The 25101-nt window shown below is 41.0% G+C and overlaps 1 protein-coding gene across 8 annotated transcripts in view; it reads right to left on the bottom strand.

Moving 5' to 3' along the window:
• The window catches only part of atrnl1b (attractin-like 1b), a 959007-nt gene that overhangs the window by 775728 nt on the left and 158178 nt on the right, over nucleotides 1-25101 (bottom strand). For all 8 annotated transcript variants that reach the window (XR_009446966.1, XR_009446967.1, XR_009446968.1 and 5 more), the window contains exons 9-10: nucleotides 22146-22329; nucleotides 11189-11343 (exon numbers count right to left, since the gene is read on the bottom strand). Coding sequence is in view for 5 of the 8 variants with exons in the window: in XM_059653033.1 (XP_059509016.1) it covers nucleotides 11189-11343; nucleotides 22146-22329 (339 nt within the window). In the remaining 3 variants the exon portion in view is untranslated. The remainder of the gene's footprint in view (nucleotides 1-11188; nucleotides 11344-22145; nucleotides 22330-25101) is intronic.

Raw genomic sequence — 25101 nt, forward strand, 5'->3', positions numbered from 1 at the left:
AGAGGTAAGGTTATCATCAGTTTGTAGTGTGGGGACTATGTTCCTGTAGGTACTTCAAAACGGTTTGTGGGTTTTTCTTTGGAGGTTCTGTGTTGAATAACAGCGCATTTTTTGCAGTCAGGAAGTGGTATTCTTTGAAAAGGTGTTTTCCTGAAGGACACCATGTGTTCAGTATGTCTTAGCACAGACCAGCTACTCAACCTGTGTTGATCTTAACATTCAAGAAATAATTTTCAGTCTTCCAAAAGGTGTGTATCTACCGTATTTGCATGGCAGGCTCTTGAACCACGTTGGGCAGCAATACTCAGGAAGGAGATAGCAACTTTCATTCAATCCTTCTGTTAAAATTAACTTATCCAATTTCGAAAGAGTTCAAACAAGAATTGAGTAAGAACCACATTCAATTTATATCTAAGATTCTGAGGCTGAGCCCAAAAAAAGGATAATTAAAGAATTAAAATACAATGTAAAACTAGAACAACTACAACAAAAATCATAAAAATTACAAAAAGGGAGTATAAAAAGAAACTAACTGAATGTCAGAAACAATTTTATTAAAAATACATTCAGTAAAAGGGGAGATCATCACCACTGTCTCTTCACAATGGTAATGATAATATTAAAGTAGTACCTCAATTATGAAGGCAGATTGGAGTAGTTAATATGGTCTCCCTGAAGATGACAAACATGAGATTTGATAGAGGTATTTAAAGTCATGAGTCGTCTCCCGGACTAGATGAAGGGAGAGAGTGTTTCAACTTGAGAAAGGATCAAAAACAAGAGCACACAGATTTTAAATAACTACAGGGGAATTTTGTTGACACAATAAGTGCTTAAATTTTGGAATATATGACCAAGAGTAAGAAATTGGTAGGTTCATACAGGCCTTCAAAAAGTAAATTAGATAATTAGCTGAAGAGGAATCTGTCAGATTGAAAGGTTGGGGGCGAGGGGGGGGGGGGGGATTGGTACTGAACAAACTGCTTGTTTTGAGAGCCAGTGCAAGCACAATAGGCTGAATGGCTCCTGTCTGCATTGTAAAAGTCTGAGATTTTGGGAACCATCTTGGATGAGCAGTTTGTAACTTTATAATTTACTGTATTATGACTGCGGCTGAAAAGGAAAATGAACATTTTATAAAAACGTTCACAAGGTCCTTCGTGAGTATGGAGGGACTCTCTTTCGAGGATAGAAAGTTAAAAGAATGAGGTATCCTGATTGAAATATACAAGCTTCTTGGAGGACTTGATAAAGGTAATTGTGGAAAGGTTATTTCCCCTCGTAGGAGAGCCTAGGACCAGCGTGCATAGTCTCAGGATAAAGGGCCAACCTTTGAAGTCAGAGGAGGAGGAATTTCTTCTCCCAGGGGATAGTGAAATTGTGAAATGCTTTATTACAGATGGTTGTAAAGGCTGGGTTATTGAGCACATTCCAAGCTAAGAGGCACAATTTTTTAATCAGTAGGCAATCATGGCAATGGCTGGGAGTTTGGATTGGAACTTTGACAATTGGAGATTGAGTCCAATGCAGGAACAGCAAGCAGTGAGGAAGGTTTCCTGGCATCTGCAGCAGCAGTGAGAGCAGGTAGCCAAAGGTCTCCTGGACAGTAGGCCAAAGCAGAGATCGAGCCCTTGTAGAGAATGCAAGCGCAGCAGGGCTAAGCACTTAAGCCAGATTTTAACTTTATTTCATTATTTTTCTGTTAAGAAGGACTGTATATTTTATCTATTAACATTGTTTCTTTATTCTTCTACATTGTATCTAACATTTCATGCCTAGATACATTTGTAACTCAGCTGTCACTAACAATGACAACATTGTACACTTTTCACTGTACTCATGTCCTTTTGTACTGGAGTATGCTTGACAATAAAATCCAATTAATTCAAAATATAAAGCAAAATCAGAGTCAGAGTCAATGCGTTTTGTAAAAGTGAAATAATGTTTCACAAATCTGCTGGAATTCTTTGCAGATCTGATAAGCAGAGATGAGGTATTCAATAACGTGTCACAAAAGGTTGTTGCACAAGATGAGAGCTCATGTATTGGGGAAATGCACTAGCACAGATTGAGGTGGATTGATTAACACACACAAGATAGCATTGGGATTAGTGAATCATTTTCAGACTGAAAGGACAGAACGAATGGAGTGCCACAAGGATCCATCCTAAGGTCACAATTATATACTATCTAATATAAATGATATTGGTGCAGGGGAGATCTCGTAATATATCCAAATTTCCTGATGCTAGAATCAGTGAGATTTTGATTTGGGCATCAGTTGTACAGAGGTTTGTTCAGGAGCAGCCTGCCCAGATGACGTTCGTTTTATTTGTTTTCTGTATAGGGTCTTTTAAGTTCATTAGCTGCTGTTTCAGCGTGTTGGTGGGTTTGTGGGCTACCCTGATGCTAAGAGGTCCGAGTAGTCTGGCAGTCATTTCGGAAATGTCTTTGATGTAGGGGAGAGTGGTTATGGTTTCTGAGCCCGTTTTGTCTGTTTGTTTGGGTTTATTGCTGAGGAATCGGTAGACTGTGTTCATAGGGTACCCATTCTTTTTGAATACGCTGTATAGGTGATTTTCCTCTGCTCTGCGTAGTTCCTCTGTGCTGCAGCGTGTGGTGGCTCGTTGGAATAATGTTCTGATGCAGCTTCGTTTGTGGGTGTTGGGATGGTTGCTCCTGTAGTTCAGTATTTGGTCCGTATGTGTTGTTTTCCTGTAGACGCTGGTTTGAAGTTCCCCATTGGCTGTTCGCTCTACTGTGACATCTAGGAATGGCAGTTTGTTGTTGTTTTCCTCCTCTTTTGTGAATGTTATGCCAGTAAAGGGTATTATTGATGGTCTTGAAGGTTTCCTCTAATTTGTTTTGTTTGGTGATGTCAAAGGTGTCATCCACATAGTGGACCCAAAGTTTGGGTTGGATGACAACAAATAAAACAAACGTCATCTACAAAATACCTTGCAAGAACTGTGACAAACACTACATTGGACAAACTGGCAGAAAGCTAGCCACCAGGTTACATGAACATCAACTAGCCACAAAACGACATGACCCACTATCACTCGTATCCTTACATACAGATAAGGAAGGACACCACTTTGATTGGGACAACACATCCATCCTAGGGCAAGCCAAACAGAGACATGCACCAGAATTCCTAGAAGCATGGCATTCCAACCGGAACTCCATCAACAAACACATTGATTTGGAGCCAATCTACCATCCCCTGAGAAAAAGAACAGGAAATGACATCACCAACCCAAGGAAACCTAACCAGATAACTAGAAAGCGGGACATAACACCAGCGCTTCGTCGGAGGTTCACTGATGATGTTACCTAGTATGGTGACGAAACGTCTGAAAACTAACCTTCCAGCTCAGTGAGCAAACTCACATCCAGAACCTCAACCTGAGCTACAAATCTTCTCAAAACTCACTGGAGTAGTATCAATGACTTCACCCACAACCGGAGTTAAAAATCTCTGCTGAAACTTTCAGTATCAATGGCTAAATGGATTTTTTTAAAAATTTGCAACAACAGATAAAGTAGACTTCTTTACCAGCATAATAAAATGTGAGGCTGGATGAACACAGCAGGCCAAGCAGCATCTCAGGAGCACAAAAGCTGACGTTTCGGGCCTAGACCCTTCATCAGAGAGGGGGATGGGGGGAGGGAACTGGAATAAATAGGGAGAGAGGGGGAGGCGGACCGAAGATGGAGAGTAAAGAAGATAGGTGGAGAAGGTGTGGGTGGGGTGGTAGGGAGGGGATAGGTCAGTCCAGGGAAGACGGACAGGTCAAGGAGGTGGGATGAGGTTAGTAGGTAGCTGGGGGTGCGGCTTGGGGTGGGAGGAAGGGATGGGTGAGAGGAAGAACCGGTTAGGGAGGCAGAGACAGGTTGGACTGGTTTTGGGATGCAGTGGGTGGGGGGGGAAGAGCTGGGCTGGTTGTGTGGTGCAGTGGGGGGAGGGGATGAACTGGGCTGGTTTAGGGATGCAGTGGGGGAAGGGGAGATTTTGAAACTGGTGAAGTCCACATTGATACCATATGGCTGCAGGGTTCCCAGGCGGAATATGAGTTGCTGTTCCTGCAACCTTCGGGTGGCATCATTGTGGCAGTGCAGGAGGCCCATGATGGACATGTCATCAAGAGAATGGGAGGGGGAGTGGAAATGGTTTGCGACTGGGAGGTGCAGTTGTTTGTTGCGAACTGAGCGGAGGTGTTCTGCAAAGCGGTCCCCAAGCCTCCGCTTGGTTTCCCCAATGTAGAGAAAGCCGCACCGGGTACAGTGGATGCAGTATACCACATTGGCAGATGTGCAGGTGAACCTCTGCTTAATGTGGAATGTCATCTTGGGGCCTGGGATGGGGGTGAGGGAGGAGGTGTGGGGACAAGTGTAGCATTTCCTGCGGTTGCAGGGGAAGGTGCCGGGTGTGGTGGGGTTGGAGGGCAGTGCGGAGCGAACAAGGGAGTCACGGAGAGAGTGGTCTCTCCGGAAAGCAGACAGGGGTGGGGATGGAAAAATGTCTTGGGTGGTGGGGTCGGATTGTAAATGGCGGAAGTGTCGGAGGATAATGCGTTGTATCCGGAGGTTGGTAGGGTGGTGTGTGAGAACGAGGGGGATCCTCTTGGGGCGGTTGTGGCGGGGGCGGGGTGTGAGGGATGTGTCGCGCGACACATCCCTCACACCCCGCCCCCGCCACAACCGCCCCAAGAGGATCCCCCTCGTTCTCACACACCACCCTACCAACCTCTGGATACAACGCATTATCCTCCGACACTTCCGCCATTTACAATCCGACCCCACCACCCAAGACATTTTTCCATCCCCACCCCTGTCTGCTTTCCGGAGAGACCACTCTCTCCGTGACTCCCTTGTTCGCTCCGCACTGCCCTCCAACCCCACCACACCCGGCACCTTCCCCTGCAACCGCAGGAAATGCTACACTTGTCCCCACACCTCCTCCCTCACCCCCATCCCAGGCCCCAAGATGACATTCCACATTAAGCAGAGGTTCACCTGCACATCTGCCAATGTGGTATACTGCATCCACTGTACCCGGTGCGGCTTTCTCTACATTGGGGAAACCAAGCGGAGGCTTGGGGACCGCTTTGCAGAACACCTCCGCTCAGTTCGCAACAAACAACTGCACCTCCCAGTCGCAAACCATTTCCACTCCCCCTCCCATTCTCTTGATGACATGTCCATCATGGGCCTCCTGCACTGCCACAATGATGCCACCCGAAGGTTGCAGGAACAGCAACTCATATTCCGCCTGGGAACCCTGCAGCCATATGGTATCAATGTGGACTTCACCAGTTTCAAAATCTCCCCTTCCCCCACTGCATCCCTAAACCAGCCCAGTTCATCCCCTCCCCCCACTGCACCACACAACCAGCCCAGCTCTTCCCCCCCCACCCACTGCATCCCAAAACCAGTCCAACCTGTCTCTGCCTCCCTAACCGGTTCTTCCTCTCACCCATCCCTTCCTCCCACCCCAAGCCGCACCCCCAGCTACCTACTAACCTCATCCCACCTCCTTGACCTGTCCGTCTTCCCTGGACTGACCTATCCCCTCCCTACCTCCCCACCCACACCTTCTCCACCTATCTTCTTTACTCTCCATCTTCGGTCCGCCTCCCCCTCTCTCCCTATTTATTCCAGTTCCCTCCCCCCATCCCCCTCTCTGAAGAAGGGTCTAGGCCCGAAACGTCAGCTTTTGTGCTCCTGAGATGCTGCTTGGCCTGCTGTGTTCATCCAGCCTCACATTTTATTATCTTGGAATCTCCAGCATCTGCAGTTCCCATTATCTCTGATACTTCTTTACCAGCATGCAGGTTTCACCAAATGGTGGAAATCAAGATAACTGGTGATTTCATTCACCCTAGGGTGGAATGAGAAATGGGTCACGAGGAATGGGAAAAATTCCTGTAATGTGTGGAGAACTTACTGGAATAGTACATTTTCAGTCCTCCCAGTGGGAGACCTGTTGTTCCAGGAAATGAAGTAAGCCAAGTTGAGAATGTCAGAGTGAGGGAGCATTTGGGTAATATCACATAAGCTTCGATACGAAGTTGGAAAAGGATAAAAATCAGTCAATAATTAAGACTCCAATCTGGATAAGGGCTGATTTTGCAAGTCTAGAAGTGGAACTGGAGCAAACTGATTGGAAACACAATTTGATGGATAAAGCAGCATATCAAAAATGGGGGATTTTCAAAACAGATGAAAAAGAGTGCAAGCTAGGTACATGAGAAATAAATACAGCTATCTAAAGCTAGAGTACAACGGATGACTGAAGATATTTGTTCAAAAATAAGGATGAAAAGGAGGCAAATGTTACATACCAGAATAATAACAGCAGTAGAAATCAGTAAGGGTATGTCAAATGCCAGAGAGAGGAGCTAAGGGTGGAAAAAGAAGGGCTAAGAGAAAGCATGAAGAAAGGATGGCAGCAAAACAAACAGTAAAATGTTCTTTAAAAGTAAGGATTAACAAAGGATAGTGGGGCCCATAAACAGCAAGCAGGGGAAGCTGCTCACTGAAGCAAAAAAAAAGGCATAGATACTAAATGAGTACTTTGCTTCTGGATTTCCCAAATTTTAAAATGATGACAATGGCCTCATTGCGCAACTGAGCATTATGGTGATAAAGAGGTGTTAAAAAGACTACTGGCATCCCACGTAGAGAAGTTGCTAGGCCCGGACGGGATGCATCCAAAATTTCTAAGTGACGAGTTTAGAGGGCAATGGAAATAGGGCTGAAGAATGGGAGTGGCTGGGTAACTCTTTTGGGGGCCAGTACAGATAAGATGGGTCAAAAACCCTTTTTCTACACTGTAAATTGTGATTCTATCAACTTGAAAATTGAAGGAATGGAATCCTTTTCTGTTGAAATCAATTGTGTTAACAGTATGGCACTCCTAACATGCTGTGAGCTATCTATAATGACTGCATCTGTGGGAAGCCAGTTATATTAGCAGAGCTTCCTGCTGGAGCTTCAGCACTGAACTTATCATGAGGAAACAAGATGAAGCAGTGTGACTTGCTGTAAATTGTATTGGTGACAAGTTGATAAATTTATGTGTCACAGCTTGTGAGATCCCACACAGGTCCAATGTGGATCCTTGAAAGCAACCAGTTCCATAAATTGTAATGCCATGTTTCACAGACAGTCACTGGGCAAGGTCAACCATCCACCCTACGAAATCAAAGGTTCTGCTTCAACAAATGCTTTGGCAGTGCAATTGTGTCCCAGGACAAGAACAGTGCACCCGTGTAATCAGGAGGAAAGGAAATGGAGGACAATAGAATTTGGTTCTTTTGCACCGCCTGTGCTTCCTAAAGAGGCTTTCAGCTGCAACCGCTTCAGTTGAGTCAATTTATAACTACTGGATATTATATTGTTACTGAGCTTCCTGGGTGTTTATTCCTCCACAATTTCTCTGCGCCTTGTAGATGACAAGAAACAGATTGTTCTTCTCGTCTTAGTTTGAATAGAAAGCAATTTCATAAAGTAATCTACTTGAAGAACTGACATCAATAGATAATACCAACTGAAAAATTGCTCTACGCAAATGGACCATCAGGTTCTCCAAAGCAATGTGTACACCATTTAAAACAAAACTACTCAAAATTGAAAATGAGAAATTGCTCTAACATCTAACAATTAAAATTCAATATGAAAGTACATGTGGCAACATTCTCCAAATTGGAAGTCTTCATTAGACCACATTAAATACTTTGACAGATTCTACAAGTGCTCATTTCGGAAAACATCTATGAATCCAATAGCTACACAAACAAATACAACATAGTCATCTTAATTTGACAACCAGTAAGTTCTCAAAACAACGTAAAAGAAATGTTCCAAAGGGTATTATTTTAAATTTCCCTAATGCAACAAAAAGAGCTAGGAACTTTATGATATTCCTTTTTCCTTCATTCAAATCTTCATTTACAATTTCATTTAAGAATTGGACAAATTATTGGGTGCTCAAAATTTCCTTTTCTACCCATAACATGTTTGTTTGTAGATTTAATAATGCAATCTAGTCGATCAATTACTTCAAGTATGTGTGTTTTTTATGCATGCAGTACACGTGAAGTGAAGAGAAGTCTGGAGCACAATGAGAGAAAGAGAAAAAAAAACCAAAAAGTAGGAATGTACGGAGTAATACTACTCTTGATTATTTGCTTACAATGACTTTTTTCCTAAATATAACAGTTCCATCTGCCTTGAGTTAACCGATTTTAGCCAGGTCAGGGTCTGGAGGCCACAACTGCCCATGGCCCTTAGACAGAGGAAAAAACCATTAGGGTTTACACAACCAAGCTTATATATTCAAATTATTTGTGCATCGAACATTGATCAAGGCCAATAATGTGTCTCAACTATGCTGCTGCATACAGCACCATCATCTACAGATAATGAGATTCCAGTACTCACAATGACCACGTAGACAAGACACGAGTCCCACAGTACCCTGTGGGACATAAACTCAGAAAGGGGCTAAAAAGGAGAAGTTAGTTTGGGAAACTACGTGCAGCTTATGCAGCACCTCCAGGATGCATTAGAATCAGATTTACTTTGACTAATGGCACAAGGGAAGTTATTGATTAACAGAAATATGAATAAGTGATGAAGGATTCCTTCAAGGAGTGGAAAACTTCATCAGCTTACAGGTCAATCAATATACCCTCCAAGCATTTTTTTCAATCTTAACAACTAGAATATGGGTAGCAGCTGCAGAAGGCTGAGACCTTGAATTTTACTTACAGAAAACATAAATGAATGCATCACAGTAGACACATATACAATGGACCAAAAACATGAAAATTTAAATAAACAATACATCCACTGGAAGTAACACCACTTAAACAACTGAAGGTTCCATGCAAAAGTGCCTTAATCATACCTGTCAATTTTGGAACTTTCGAATTTTGAAAGTCCAGACAGGGCAACAAATGTATCAGATCATTTAATGGTGATTTATATGAAAAACCATTTTCAGTATCGAGAAGCTAGCATCGTCATTTAAAAAATGCCAGTTTTCTATGGTGCACAGCTTTCACATGATTGTTCATTGGTCATAAGTTTATCTATTTCTGTTCTTTGTTTCTCAGAGAATCTAAGACAGATGGATGTTACTTAAACAGAATCAGGTGGTTGGCCACTTTACCTTTAATTAACCAGAATAACTGTGTCCAACAACTTCAATTTTTACACATCTTTTGCTGAGTAAAACATGATAAAACTTAGTAGTGGAGTATTCACAAATAAAATTTAACATAATCATGTCAGGAGATATTAGAACCAATCACAAAAGCTCAGTCAGAGGTAGCTTTCAAGCACTAGCTTGAAGGAGAAAAGAGAGAGGAGCCAGGAGGTCCAGGGAGGGAATTCCACAATATAGGAGCTTGGCAAATGAAGGCATGTTGGTTAATGATGAAGAAATTAAAATCAGATAAACGCCTGAAGCCAGGTTTGGAGGAGTATATGTTCTAAAGATTTTCAGGCTAGAGGAAGTTAGCATGGGGAGGAATTAAAGCCAGAATGGGATTCAAAATGGGAACGAGTACTTTAAAATCAAAACATTACTCAAGTGCAAGTCAATATAGATTGGAAAGACTTTGTTAACAGATCAGTGGAATTTAATGAGATGTCGATGAAGGAGAAACAGAGGTTTAGACAAGTTTAACTTAATGGAAGTGAGAACATGGTTGGTTGCCCACTGATAAGAGAGTCAATTTTCAAGGTAGTAATAGAGAAGGGTTTCTATAGTAAACAAGATGGCATAGGTAGTAAAGATGGCCACAGTCTTGAGGTAGAAATAGGCAGCTATACTAATAGCACTTATGTAGTCAGCAGCTCACCTCGGGGGTCAAATATAACATCAAGGTGATGGGGTGAAAATAGCAGTTTGAGTTTCCATTAACTACAAGTATATGGTGGGAGCTGGAAATGTAAACATGTAATGTTATGATTAGATAACACCACCGTATGCATTAGTTTGAAAAGGATTGGATAATAAGGCCATTATTACAAACTTAGAATATGAATTATGCATCCAGGGTTGGGCAGAAACAGGCATGAAATTGGAAATTCCCTGTTGGAAATGCTGATTGGAAGTGTGTTACCTGCAAGAATAAAAAGGTAACATAAATCCTTTTCTTTTGGCAATAAATTGTGAGCTGTACACCATTTTCTTATACATCCCCTGTGCATGCCTGAATAAGTTTTTACACAAAGAAACCAGAATCTCCTCAATAATACTCTCCTCTAATCTAAGAGAAAGTAAAGGGTTAACCTCACACTTTCAAATAGGTATTGAATGACCTAGTTCAGGCACAGACAGGAGAGCAAAAGACATGAAGTCAGCGATTAGGAGAAAGTAATCTAGAATTTGAATCATTCCAGAACCCCATGCTGATATTCTGCAGACATGGGTTTGAATCTCATCAGGGCAGATGATGAAATTTGAATTCATTATAAAATCTAGAATAAAATGTTGGCCTATTGGCAACCTTGTAACTATTACTGAATGTCATTAAAACCATATCTTGGTCGTTAATGTTCTTCAAGAAGGAAAACTTGCCATGCTTACCTGGTCAGGCCAACATGTGACTCTAGACACACAATGTGGTTGACAGTTTCCTGCCCACTAGACAGTTAAGAATGGGCAATAAATGCTTACGTAACCAGCAGCATCCTCATTACATTAATGAGTAAACATTAAAAATGATATTTATGTGACAAGAACAGCTGGAGCCTTCCAAATATTTATTTAAAGGAAAATTCTGCTCATCCTTGCATTGGGTCACACCAATGCACATGTAGCAGCTGATACTGTCTTGAAATGATGTGGCCAATGAGGAACATGACCAGATTAAAGGAATCGAAGATGACAACTGGGGAAAGATAACTGTTGGTACAAGTCGTAGAATGCTAGCATGTTTTTTTGCTTCAGTAACTTGCCACCTGAACAATTCAATATGCACAGAAAGAACTAAACAAAATGGCAGGGAAGGAGAGAAGAGAGAAGAAATCGATACAGATGTTCATAAGAGAGAATGAGAAAGAAAAACAGAGAAAGAAAGAAAATGAAAATGAGAGAGGGTGCATGAGTCAAGGGAATTAATATAAATGAATGAAGTTTTGAATTCCAAAGGACAGTTCTATTACATACCAATATCATATGCTAGGAAATCAGCAGAGAAACATTTTGCTCCATTGCTCAGAGACGTGTCATTATGGGTGTTCCCGCCAAAAATGAGCATAGCCCCACTGATGATGACCGCTGAATGTAGATAACGAGCAAATCCACTTTCTTTAAGGATTGTCCTAAGTTTGTATTTAGAAAAAGCAAAATAAAACACTTGTATCAATAAATTGTATCAAAATACTACCATGAAGCTTTAATGAGCATTACTTAGAGAAACATGGATTACAATTGTAAATGTAATTGGCAACGAACTAATTTTTTTAATGGGTTTGAGATGCAGTTGTATAACAACTATATTTGAATTATAGACAGCCACCAAGGCAAGGGCAAGAGGCTTCCTTTCCGGCAGGACATTAGTCAATGAGTTGAATCTTCATGAATACCAGCTTCTTACTTTTAAGTAAATACCAGTTCTTTAACTGTCATGATGGGCTTTAGATTAACACACACTTGATTATTAATTGAGGCAAAATGCTAAAGGAAACACTGACCATTAACTCCTGCAAACATCTTTTAGGTTTTCTGCCAATAGAATGAATTGAAATATTAAACAGCACAGTGCTGTGCTGAGTTAACTGATGAGCACGTATCAACAACAGAAATATTTTCATCCTAATATTTTTCCCTAGTATTCACACATCAATATATGCACTTCTATTGGAGGAACTGCGGATGCTGGAGAATCTGAGATAACAAGTGTAGAGGTGAATGAACACAGGAGGCCAAGCAGCATCAGAGGAGCAGGAAAGCTGACGTTTTGGGTCGCGACCCATCTTCAGTAAATCCATTTTCTGAAGAAGGGTCTAGGCCCGAAAAGTCAGCCTTCCTGCTCCTCTGATGCTGCTTGACCTGCTGTGTTCATCCAGCTCTACACCTTGTTATCTCAGATTCTCCAGCATCTGCAGTTCCAACTATCACAACATACACACGAGCAATTTCAAGTAAAATTAACAATTGGAATAGAAATACAATAGTTCAGCGTTTTTATTTTCAGATTTTCTTGGGTCAGTAACACTCCAGTCTTTAAAAACGGAATGTCAAGCCCTACTTTAGGATAATAATGTAGGCTGACATTACAGTGAAGTACAGAAGGAATGCTGCATATTTGGAGGTGAACTTTTCAATATGGCATTCAGAATCTTTCCTTGCTGGTGAAAATAATAGAATCCGAAGTACTATTGGAAGAGGGAGCTGAGGAACTGCAGGATTCTCTGGAAAATAGGTATTCTTTAACTAATATTGCTAACAGTGATTTATCTCACTTTTATAGGCCCATGTTGTGCACAGATTACCTGCTCTGCTGGGCTACATGACAACCATGACTACCATTCAAAAATAGTTTACTGGATTTGGAGCATCTGGAAACATTCAGATAATGTAATAACATACTGCATAAATCCAACTTCTGTTATTTTAGTAGAGAGAGATAATTAAAAACGAACACACTTAGAAATGAAAACATTATGTTTATGGAAAAAAAAGCAGTCAGGTCAAATATTAGTCCAAAATTGATCTGAAAACACACTGAGGGATTAGAACTCCAGTATTGTCAGTAGACCGGTTTTGATTCACAATTTCAAACGAATGCCCAGCAGTAAGACGTACTTGAAATGTACTGCATCCCACCGCCAGTTGAAGGAAGCATTGAATCACAGATTTAAAACCCAGAGAAGATAAATAGCAAAAAAAAACCGAAGTGAATTGATTTAGTTTTTTAAAACTTTTTCTTAAAATTGGAAATTAAGTTAAATCTAAATTTTAAAAAATCTAATGAACCATGCGTACATTGTCTTTTGTGGCAATTAAAATCAATTCATGTGAATATTTCATTCATGGTCCATATGCATATTATTTTTAGTTTGAGAAATTTAAGTTTAACAATAGAAAATAGGGTAAATTCAACTGAAATACCTGAAGCAAAAACAGAAATTGCTGGAGAATCTCAGTGGAGAGAAAACATTGTTAACGTTTTAAATCAAGTGACCCTTTTTGCCATCTGATAGTAGCTAGCAGAAGGTGGCATGCATGGTGGTGGTGGTGGTGACTGTTGCTGCTGGTTGTGGGTAAGTGACCAGACAGTATTTAAATCTCCATCTCCCCTAAGACATGAGCTGTCATTGAAGTAATCAGAAGGGGTTTTGAGGGTGTTCCAAACTATATCTTCACAAGTGAAGCATTCGAACCCATAGTGAAAGGAAGAATTGTCATGAAATTTGGTGATGCAGTCATTAACATTTTGGTGGAATGTGTCTGGACCACATCAGCCATTTAGCAATATGTCACTTTCAACAACATTTACCTTCCCTACTCAGTATACGTATTAGTTATTAGTGCTCATGTGTATTTTGTTCATAAAGATGATTTATTTTGCTGTTACAATTCAACCATAGACACCCATGTCTTATTTTCTTACCACTGATTGTTTCACACATCCTATTGTCTAAAAGATGAATGGTCTATCAAATAAGATCATGGCAATGACTGAGCTTGTACAGTCTTCTCAAAAGTTGCAAGTAGGCAGAATAGTGAATGTGGCATATGGTATACATGCATTTATTGGTCATTGTATTGAGTTTAGGAATTGGGACAACATGTGGCTGTACAAAACATAGGTTGGGCCATTTTTAGAATACTCTATTTAATTCTGGTCTCCCTGCTATAGGAAAGATGTTGTGAAACTTGAAAGGGTTCTAAAAAGATTTAAAAGGCTGTAGCCAGGATTGGAGGGTTTGAACTACAGGGAGAGGCTGAACAAGCTGTGATTGTTTTCTCTGGAGTTTGAGACTGAGAGGTGATCTTACAAAGATTTATAAATTTAGGAGGGATATGGGTAAGGTGAACAGCCAAGGGCTTTCCCCCAGGTTAAGAGAGTACAAAACTAGAGGGCACAAGTTTAAGGTGTGAGGGGCAAAATTTAAAAGTGACCCAAGGGGCAACCTTTTCACACAGAGGGTGATGCATGTGTGGAATGAGCTGCCAGAAGTGGTGGAGACTTGTACAATTACAACAATTAAAAGGCACATATAAGTCCACCAGACTGCTTCCTAGTATAGTCGGACTGTCTGGTCAAGAAGAGTGAGCCTGCATTCTCCAGTTTGATGAGTGACGAGCAATTTTAGAGGGAGAAATTTTAGAGAACGTGTTGACTTTTTTTAAGAAGGGATAGAAACAGAAAAGGATGCTTCCTCTGGCTGTGGGTTCTAGAACTACAGAAGGGTCTCAGAATAAAAACAAGCTATTTGACAGGAAGAGGAATTTCATCACTCAGAGTGGTGAACCATTGGAGTTGTCTACCTCAATGGGCTGAGGATGCTCAGTCAATAAATTCAAGGCATTAACTGATAATAACAAATCGATGTGGGAACAGTGCATGAATATGGAATTGAAGAAGTAGTTGATCAATCATCGAAAATGGTGGAGTCGGCTCAAAGATGAATTATTTATGTTCCTACAACCCTACATTATTGTCAATGATTTTAAAACTATAAATTACACATTAAATTTACAGATGTAGCAAAGACAGATCTTAAAAATTGGTCTGACAACCCCCACTTATGCCAAACTCAGTCACAAAATCCTTCAACACGCTTCCGAACAAACAGAAAGCTCATCTTTTAGGATCAAGCCCAATACTACCTACTACTTTACAACCAAGCTGTGCTAAAAAGGAATCATCTTCTTCAAAAGGGCATATCTTTACAGAACTTCACCAACCTTGCTTAAGCTAGTCTGGATAGTGTAGATCCCCCAATTTTAAGTGACGGGAACTGGCATACCAACTATTATCTTTGCTTCTGAATCAAGCCTCTATTTTCTTCAGCCTGCCTGTACAAATGTAGAGTTCAATCATTCCATTTAGTTTCCAGTCTTTGTTTCAGTCTTGGTTTCACTAGAAACTGGGCATATAAATTTTCCTTTGTAATTAGGCTCGAACACAAAATCCAAGCTTTACAACTATAAATTCTACAATAAAATCTATGAAGTATAATTTTGTATCTTCATACACAATGCCTTCGAGTTGGGAAATAGCGGGCACTTATTAGAAGAATTAGCAGATTGGGATAATCTGTTTCGACTGCTTCACTCAATAGTCAAGTGCTGGAACCTCAAGCTCTGGGTCAGAGGCAGTGGTGCTGAGCCTCAAGAATAAGTTACGCAGACAACACACATTGAAAAATCACAAGCCTAAAAGAGTGGGCAGAATTTTACTAGACCTTCAGGGAAAGGTTGGAAGGCTGGACAAATAGTGCAGGAGTAGATCAGGAACATGTCTGATGTCTTCTGCTGTCACACTATTTTATCAGCAGCAAAGATGGCAGACGAGCTGCAATGCTGTGAAGTGGTAACAAGCTGGTAAACAACCTATTATTCTACGTAGGTGGTCTGGATGGTTAGCTCAAGACGAATTCTTTCATTTGGCTGTGAATATACCAAAAATGGCTTGAGTTCGGTCTTTGAGTCAGCACACGCAAACGTCAACTGCATTCTGTAACTTAATGACAGAAGCTGGGGTGGGGGGGGATGGTCTTGGTGCTGGACTGGACACAAAACAGTTTACCGCTCATTCTGCAGCAATTCTGCACCAGTGAAGGGTTTCATGGATTTGTGGTAGATGTTGCAGTGAGAAGGATGAAGAGCATTGATGGGATGACACAGCCTTGCCCAAATCCCATTTCCAGTGGTATGTTTGTCTGTGGTGGGTCTATCATGGGGATCATGACTTGCGAGTCATTGTGCTGATGAGATGTACGGGAGTGGAATGCCTCATCCTGGGAGCAGAAAAACATGGATGACTGTACTGGCACCACTTCATGCTCCCAAGAGGAGCTCGAACAGTTCATCCATTTCACCAGCACCTTCCACCCAACCCCAAGTTCACCTGAACTATCTCTAACATCTCCCTCAGCTTCTTGGACCTCTGTCTCCATTTCAGGCAACCATCTAGAAACCAATATCCACTTCAAGCCCACTCCTACAGCCACCTAAAATACACCTCCTCCCATTCACCTTCCTAGAAAAATTCCATCCCCATTCCCCAGCCTCTGCCGCATCTGCTCCCAGGATGAGGCATTCCACTCCCATATATCTCAGGTCTCCTCGTTTTTCAAGGACTGCAACTTCCACCCCTCCGCCAAAGTCGAGAACGCCCTCTAGCCGAGTATCCCACATTTCCCGCAACTCATCCTTGATACCCCATCCCCAAAATACCCACCAAAAAAGAGAATCCCCCTCATCTTCACGTCCCAACCCCACAATCTCCGGATAGAATGCGTCATCCTCTGACACTTCCACCATCTGCAGTCCGAGCCCACTACCAAAAATATTTTTCCCGCCCTACCCTTGTCTGCTTTCCAGAGGGACCACTCTCTCCGTGACTCCCTTGTCTGCTCCACACTCCCCTCCAACCCCACCGGTACTTTCCCCTGCAACCGCAGGAAGTGCTACACCTGCCCCCATACCTCCTCCCTCAACCTCATCCCATACCCCAAGACGACTTTCCACATCAAGCAGATGTTCACCTGCACGTCTGCCAACGTGGTGTACTGCATCCGCTGTACCCATTGTGGCTTCCTCTACATTGGGAAACCAAGCAGAGGCTTGGGGACCGCTTTTCAGAACACCTACATTCGGTTCGCAACAAACAAGTGCACCTCCCAGTCATGAACCATTTCAACTCCCCCTCCCATTCCTTAGACGACATGTCCATCATGGGCCTCCTGCAGTACCACAACAAAGCCACCCCAAGGTTGCAGGAACAGCAATTCATTCTGCTTGGGAACCCTGCAGCCCAAAGGTATCAATGTGGATTTCACAAGCTTCAAAATCTCCCATCCCCCCCCACTGCATCCCAAAACCAGCCCAGCTCGTCCCCGCCTGCTCAACAGTTCTTCTTCTCAACTATCCCCTCCTCCCACCTCAAGCCTCACCCCACTCCCTCCCTACTAACCTCATCCCGCTCTCTTGACCTGTCCGACCTCCCTGGACTGACTTATCCCTCCTTACCTAGACTCACCTCCACTGGCTCCATCCCCACCTCTTTGACCTGTCTGTCTCCTCTCCATCTACCTTCTCCTCCATCCATCTTCTAGCCAACTCCCCCTCTCTCCCTATTCATTTCAGAACCCTCTCCCCCTCCTCCTTTTCTGATCGAGGGTGTAAGCCTGAAACATCAGCTTTCCTGCTTGGCCTGCTGTATTCATCCAGCTCTACATTTTGTTATCTCGGATTCTCCAGCATCTGCAGCTCCCATTATCTTGCTCATGCAGTCAGTACTCTTCCTCAGATTTAATACTCCAGAAGATGTACCATCAGGTGAATTGGCCTTCCCCTGTCTGCTGTATTTCACTCACAGCAACAATGTCATGGTGTTGGGAGTTCCCGGGCTTCTGATGCGAGTTGTCCATCAAAGTCCTAATGTCCCATATCCCAAATTTCATATTGAAGGGGTGGAAGATGCCAACATGAGAGGTCATTTAATGTCGGATGGCTGACACACACTAACCTCCAAACAGTCCTGCCCAAGCAGTGTATTTTTCCAATAGCACGGGTAACTGGAATGATTGGAGCTCAGGCTCCTCAACAATAACATGAATGTTTCATAAATGGTCAAACAGATCATTGCAGCAACACCACACAATTCCCAATGTTGTGTCTTCCCCATCTTCAAACTAGCAAAGTCCAGAACAAGTTCAATCAGCCAACTGCTTACAGAAAGTCTGCAGCAATATAGTTTATTAGGACAATTTTCTTCTTTGAATTCATAGAATTCCTACAATGTGAAAAGAGGCCATTCGGCCCATCAGACCTGCATCAACCCTCATACTCTCATACAGCCCCCATCCAATCTCCGCAACCCTGCATTTTCTGTGGCTAACCTATCTAGCCTGCATATACTTGGACGTTACGGGTAAGTTAGCACAGCCAATGTACCTAATGCACACACCTTTGGACTGTGGAAGGAAACTGGAGCACTCGGCAGAAACTCATACAGACAGGAGAAAGTGCAAATTCCACAGAAAAATTAGAGAGGCTGGAATCAAATCCAGGTCCCTGGCATCATGTGACCTCAGTGCTAATCACTGAGCCATGCGCCGCCCCAACAGCATAAAACTTTACACCAAAGAAATTGCATAAGATACTAAAAACACGTTACTCCAACTCATTAAGAGTTACATCTACAATGTTGCTATATTCAACAGTCGAAGTAGATTCCCGACACCTCAACTCTGAAGAATGCATTTTGATTGTTTTTTTCAATCAAAAGTGTGTCTCTGGGCAAAACCATCAGGAGGACCAGTTGATGTGAACTCAACATAGGAACAATCAATCATTTGATTGGCTGCTGAGCAAATGGCTACAGCCACATATCTGGACATTAGGTGACATGTTTCTTATTTTCAAAGGTACAGCACCTCTCAATGTTTCTTTCGGTGTAGAGCTGTCACAGAAAATCTCTTGGTAGCTAATTTCACTCATCACTTCCCAGTAATCTGCCAGCTGCGAATTCACTTGTGGAAAAGGTAAAGGGGAGAAACCTCCTTCAGAGGCACTGAAATGGTGAATCCTGAATCCATGAATGAAAGATTCAGAGTCAAGGTATTCACAACCTTGCATCATTAGCAAAAATTGTACTAAGTCAAAAGGAAACAGAAATAAAACAACACATCAACATTTGGGGCCTGGGCCAGAGCCAAAGTTGTGCTTTGTGACTTTTCTCCTTCCTTATCTTGAAGATATGTGTTTGTTGGTAAGTGTGGGAATTTTTAAAAGGGCAGTGTTCAAGTTTCTCTCTTGCTGTTAGTCAAAACAGTTTGATTAAAACAGAGTTATTTTCCTGTTAATGAAAAAATCTAATGTGCATTTATTAAAAATGTGAATTGGACAATTAGATGCGACCGGGCAAATTGGTGGTTTCATTAAATATTCACATGATGATTCTGACAATAGTGGACTTTGATTTCCAGTGAATTATCTCAGAAAGTCATTTCTTACATAGCAATTGTAAAATTGCATGAATTGTCTTTGTAGGTTCTATGGTTAGGTTTCATTGAAAACCATTAGAAGAGTACAGGAGTACAGGACTTCATTGCCGTGCAGGCCTTCAAGGGTAGTGCTCCTCAGCTTTCAAAGCTCAATGCTTGCACTAACAAAAGTCATTAATGTCAAATTGCTAAAGGCTGATGGCATTTGAAATGGTGTCCTTGCATGAAAATCAACACATTTCTGTAACATTTCGGATGAAATGGACTCTGGACCACAGATTGCCCAAGGCAAATATTCAACTGAATTAAGAAAATGTTAGTTGGAATACATCTTTAACTGAAGGATCTATGAGGTAAACTAAAGGCCAAGGGCAACAAAAATAGTTGGTTTCAGTATTTTCTTGGTAATTTGTGCAAAATTCAAGTGCTTTTTGCATTCATAATCAATCATATTGTATGCATCTTGTTACTAAATGGCAAGGACCAATACTACCAAGAACTGTAACATGTTATTTGCAGGTACTATGGTTTAAATATAAATAATAATTGTGACAAATACAATTATTGTTATTGTATATAAAGAACTAAGTCAAACAACTGCAAACTGGTACAAACCATTAGGCATTGCTCCTGCTAAATTAGCAATTCACTCAAATTAAAAGAGATATTTGAGGCACATGAATTAAACGCCTTTATATTTGCCATGAAATAATTACCACATTTTCCTCACTATAAGTGGCAATAGCCAACAGTAATTACTATATCCAAATTCCATTATCTGTCCTCAAAGTCCTAAAAGGTCCTTACTCTTCATCAGTTTCCATTCTAATTTCTTCAATCAATAAACAGTAACTAGCGAAAGAATAGTGTTTGCCATATACGATGCTGACAGCCACTCAGATTTTTCTCAGCTTTCAGAACGGCAACATACTATCAACACACACACATTCCAATTCCTCTGAGATATATGCAAACAGTGCAACAGTGGGGCTGTTTAACCAGATTGAAGAATCCTCATTTAGGCATGCAGAATCTAAATTAGAAATATAAATTCGTTTGAAATGAGGTACAGAATGAAACAAAAAGGGAGGAAATGGAGACAATACGGCATTAAAACAATTTAGAAGGATGCCAAAGGAAAAGAAAACAAAAACATTTAAAAGAATTAATTTAACTCTTAGTCTTTGAATCTGTAATACAAATTGATTTCAGAGTTTTAGTACTGGGAGTGGTTGCTGAGCAATATAATTGTCAAGTATTGGAGAGAGCAGAACTGACTAGTTCACTATTACAATACATGGAACAACATAGAAAATTTTAAGCCTCAATTTAACGTTCTCTTGGTTTCGCAAATTTGCTAAGCTCTTCCGTAGCCAATTCAACATATTTCATCACACACTAGATTGGTAATCAGCTGCAGTTACGGAATGAAAAGTTGCTGGAAAAACTCAGTAGGTCTGGCAGCATCTGTGAAGGAAAAAACAGAGTTAAGGTTTTGGGTCCAGAGACCCTTCCTCAGAACTGGTGGTAGCTGGGAAAACATCAGTTTATATGCAGAAAAAAGGGAGGGAGGTGAGGTAGGGAGTAAACAATAGAGTAGAGCCTCGGGAGAGAGGCAAGCAGTTGGACAGACAAAGCGTTGATAACGATCAGGCTGGGAGGGTAAATAGTTGTTAATGGGGACTATTAGTGACTAACAAGAGGTGGTGTCTAATGGCAGGCTATGTGGTAACAAGGCCTGGTGTGTGGGGTAAGGGGCTGGGACATGGGCAAGTTCAGGCCCTAAAATTTTTGAACTCCGTTATAGAATGATTAGCTTGTGAAAACTTAATTTATACAAATACCGACAAGAGCTTCAACTACAGTCATGTTTTAAAAAGTGCCTATAGATGCCATTTTGGTCCCAAGGTGGATTACATTTGTGCTCAGCATAAAATGTACTTTTTAGCAAAACAATTTCCAAGCAATTTGAAAAGGGATGCCTTATGTGAGAAAGGGCTACAGTTTTTCCAAAATTATCAGGAAATTCTTGCTAAGTAGAACTTTGTTAGATGATGTAATTGATAATAGTTTCTAAAAAACAATTCTGCTATACATTCAAAACTTCATAACTTTGGTACTAAGTGAATCTTTACTCATGTTGTAAGTATGTCACAAAAATGTATTTAAGTGTCAGAATGATCTGATCGCATGCAAGAGCAATATAAATACAACTGTCCAAAGTTATTTTAATCACAATGTTAACTAATTAATAAGTTTTCCAAAACATTACTCTTCAAACAACTCATCAGTTACACAGCACTTTGCAACCTTGGATTAACAGCAACATTCTGTATGTGCCAAGAATAATTGATGAAAATAATTCCAAAATGGTCATATATTACACACATTCATAGCATGATCCATTCTAGACTTTTGGCATTCCATCTGGATCTTCAAAATGCTGCACAGCTAAAATCTTTAAAGCTTAAGGACCTTTTTACACTCATTTGCATTTTATTCCTAGATGCATCTAAATTATTGAAAACTACATATTCAGATATGTTTAATTGTCTATAGGAATGGGCAGGTAAACAAATAAAATGAAATTAGGATTTGTCTTCTTAAAAAATTCTTAATTTCTGAAAGAAATGCAGTAAAAGTTGTTTGTGGGCTTAGCAGCAAAACATTCTCAAAATAGCTCTCAAGCCCCTACAGAAAGTCAATTTCAAAAAACACACAAAAATCAGAAACCGAGCAAAATACTACCTTGCATTGAAAAATCATAAATGTTTAAGCTTTCACAGGCAAACTAGTTCCAATTTTCCTGTCTAGCACTATAAAAGTATAAAGAACAGAAAATAGATTGGCTTTTTCAATTTATTTATTCAATCATTTCCATTTCAAAGTAAATAGTGCAATAAAAATCAACTGAATTAATGTTTGACCAATCCACTTACCAAGTACGGCTAGTTATTGTGTACTTGTAGACATCATCCACCAAACCATACTTATTGTTTGTAAATGCTTTGTATCCTCCATGCACATAAATTGATTTTGTCATTGCATTGTAAACACTGCTGTGCCCGTATCCACCCTGGACGATTGCACCTTTGGACTCTGGCATTAACCACATGTTGGTTTCTGGACAAGAAGTAAAACTGGTTAAAAGTCCATTAAGACCAGAATATGAAATTTTCCATTGTTCCTTTCGATCCACAAATAAATATTATTTTTAAACGTTACCATTGAAAACAGATGTACTTTACTGCAGCTAGTATCCCAAGGGCTAATCCTCTCTATTAATGATCAAGTCCAATGTATAGTTGGTCAAGATTTCTACAAAATTTGTAGCACTGCCTCAAACTGATACATAATAGAATTTTCTGCTTTAAATACAACACAGTGTAAACAGGAGTTCCTTTGATCTCTCAGTGACATATTAACTAAATTAACAAAAACAAAAGGGGGTTTTGCACCAATTATTTGCTGTGCTTTATTCCAGTTCAATTCCTTTATAAACTTTAATCTTCTTTTTGCATTTCATTTTGCACTGGTACCTTTCAATCAATACCAAATCAAAAGCTGCGTCAGAAATTTAAGCATGAAGACACAGTACAGAAAGTAGTGTAGTGTTTGAGGCAACAGAAGGCCTTCTCTGAAAGAATGGACATGGCCACATTCGAGAACTCAATTTGCAACCTTAACAAGTACGCCACTATTGTCACAGAATTCAGGAGTGACTGTGTATGAGACTGCATGCCAAAGAAATGAATCCAAATGTTGCCCAACCAGAAACCATGAATGAACCAGGAGATCTACACCCTACTGTACTCCAGGTCTGAGGCATAAAGTCAGGCAACCCTGGTCTACACAGAAAATCTAGTATGACCCTTGTAAGGCCAGAGATGCCAAACTAAACTGGAGATCTAGACCAACCACACAGACACCCATCATTAGTGGCAAGGCTTATATCAGGCTGCAAAACTAAGTTGAACAGAATCGCAGGCAACAACACATCCCTACCTAACAAGCTCAAAGCATTCTACATTTGCTTTCAACCCAAGGTCAGTGAAATACTGTCATCCATCCCAACAGTTCAGGTGCACCTGTGCCCACAGTCACTGCTGCAGATGTAGATCGGCCTTCTTTAAAGTAAATCCATGGGAAGCTACCAGCCGAGACGGAGTCCCCAGCAATGCACTCAGATTCTGTGCCAACCAGCTGATGGGCGCATTTGCAGACATCTTAGGCTCTCCTTACTATGATTTGATGTCCCCACCTGCTTCAGGACCACCATCATCCTGGTGCCAAAGAAAAATTATGCAGCGTGCCTCAATGACTACCGCCCAGTAACTCTGACCTCCATAACTGTGGAGTGCTTCAAGATGTTAGTCATAACTCAAATCAACTGCAGCCTACCAACTGCCTTGATCCTTTGCAAATCTCCTAAAAGCAAAACAGGTCCACAACAGACACCATTTCCCTGGAAAATCTGGATAAAGGTAATACGTACATCAAGCTCCTACTTATTGATGACAGTTCTGCCCTCAACCACCATAATTCCAAACAAACTAAGCTCTAAACTCCAAGACCAAAGTCTCTGCTTCCCCAATCTGTAACTGGATCCTTGATTTCCTCACTCACAGACTGCAATCAGTAAGAATAGGCAAGAACACCTTCTCCTCCATAATCCTCAACACTGGTGCCCTGCAAGGATGCATACTCAGCCCCCTATTATACTCCTTATATGCTCACAACTGTTTGGCCAAATTCTGTCTCGACTCCATTTACAAGTTTGCTAAAGACACCAGCATTGTACGATGGATTTCAAATAATGATGAGACAGAATACAGGAAAGAGATTAAGTACTTAGCAGCATGGTGTAAAGACATTAATCTCTGAATCAACGTCAACAAAATGAAGGAGCTGGCCATTGACTTCAAGAAGCGAATAAAGGGCATGCTTCCGTTTGCATTCACAGTGTTGAGGTGGAAATGGTCGACAACGTCAAGTTCCTGACAGTGACGATCACCAATTTGTCCTGGTCTACCCATATCAATGCAATGGTCAAGAAAACACAGCATCTTTACTTCTTCAGGAGGCGAAGGAAATTCAACATGTCTGCAAAGACTCTTACCAATTTTTATAGATGTATGACAGAAAGGATCGTATCTGGATGCATCATAGTGGGGTTTGGCAACTGCAACAAACTACAGAGAATGTCAACACAGCCCAGTCCATCACGCAAACCAGTTTTCCATCCACTGACTCCATCTATACTTCCCGCTGCCTTGGCAAAGATAACCAAAGGCCCCTCCTCACCACCGTTTTATTCTTTTCCACATTCTTCTGTCAGGCAGAAGATATGCAAGTTTGAATACACATGCAAATAGATTTGAGAACAGCTTCCTCCCCGCTGTTTTCAGACTTTTGAACAACCTCTCAAATGTTAATTCTGGCCTCCCTGTCTACACCTTGTCTGCGGTTGTAACGTTGTATTCTGCACTCTGTTCTGCTACCCTGATGCACTTTGTATGGTATGATCAGCCTATAAAGCATGCAAAATAACACTTCACTCTATCTTGGTACATTTAATAATAATAATAATAAATCAGATACCATCCATGAACTAAAAGTTAACAAAATGCTTTATCTATGAACAATTATACACTTACATTTTGCTGTGATAAACAAATATAATATTCCTCTGAATCTATGCAATTATAATCATTTCACACCAGTAGCCATACTTTTGGCTACCTTTACACCAACTTCTGGAATACCCTCTTTAAATCTGTTTGCATCTCTCAACTCTTTGCACTCCTACAATACTCATCCTCGTGTTGTTCAGGGTCAAATTGATATCTAGCACTGCCATGCAACATTTTGGTTGAAAAAACATTATATAAGTAA

The sequence above is a fragment of the Stegostoma tigrinum genome, chromosome 20, assembly GCF_030684315.1.
Source record: "Stegostoma tigrinum isolate sSteTig4 chromosome 20, sSteTig4.hap1, whole genome shotgun sequence".
Classification (NCBI taxonomy): Eukaryota; Metazoa; Chordata; class Chondrichthyes; order Orectolobiformes; family Stegostomatidae; genus Stegostoma; species Stegostoma tigrinum.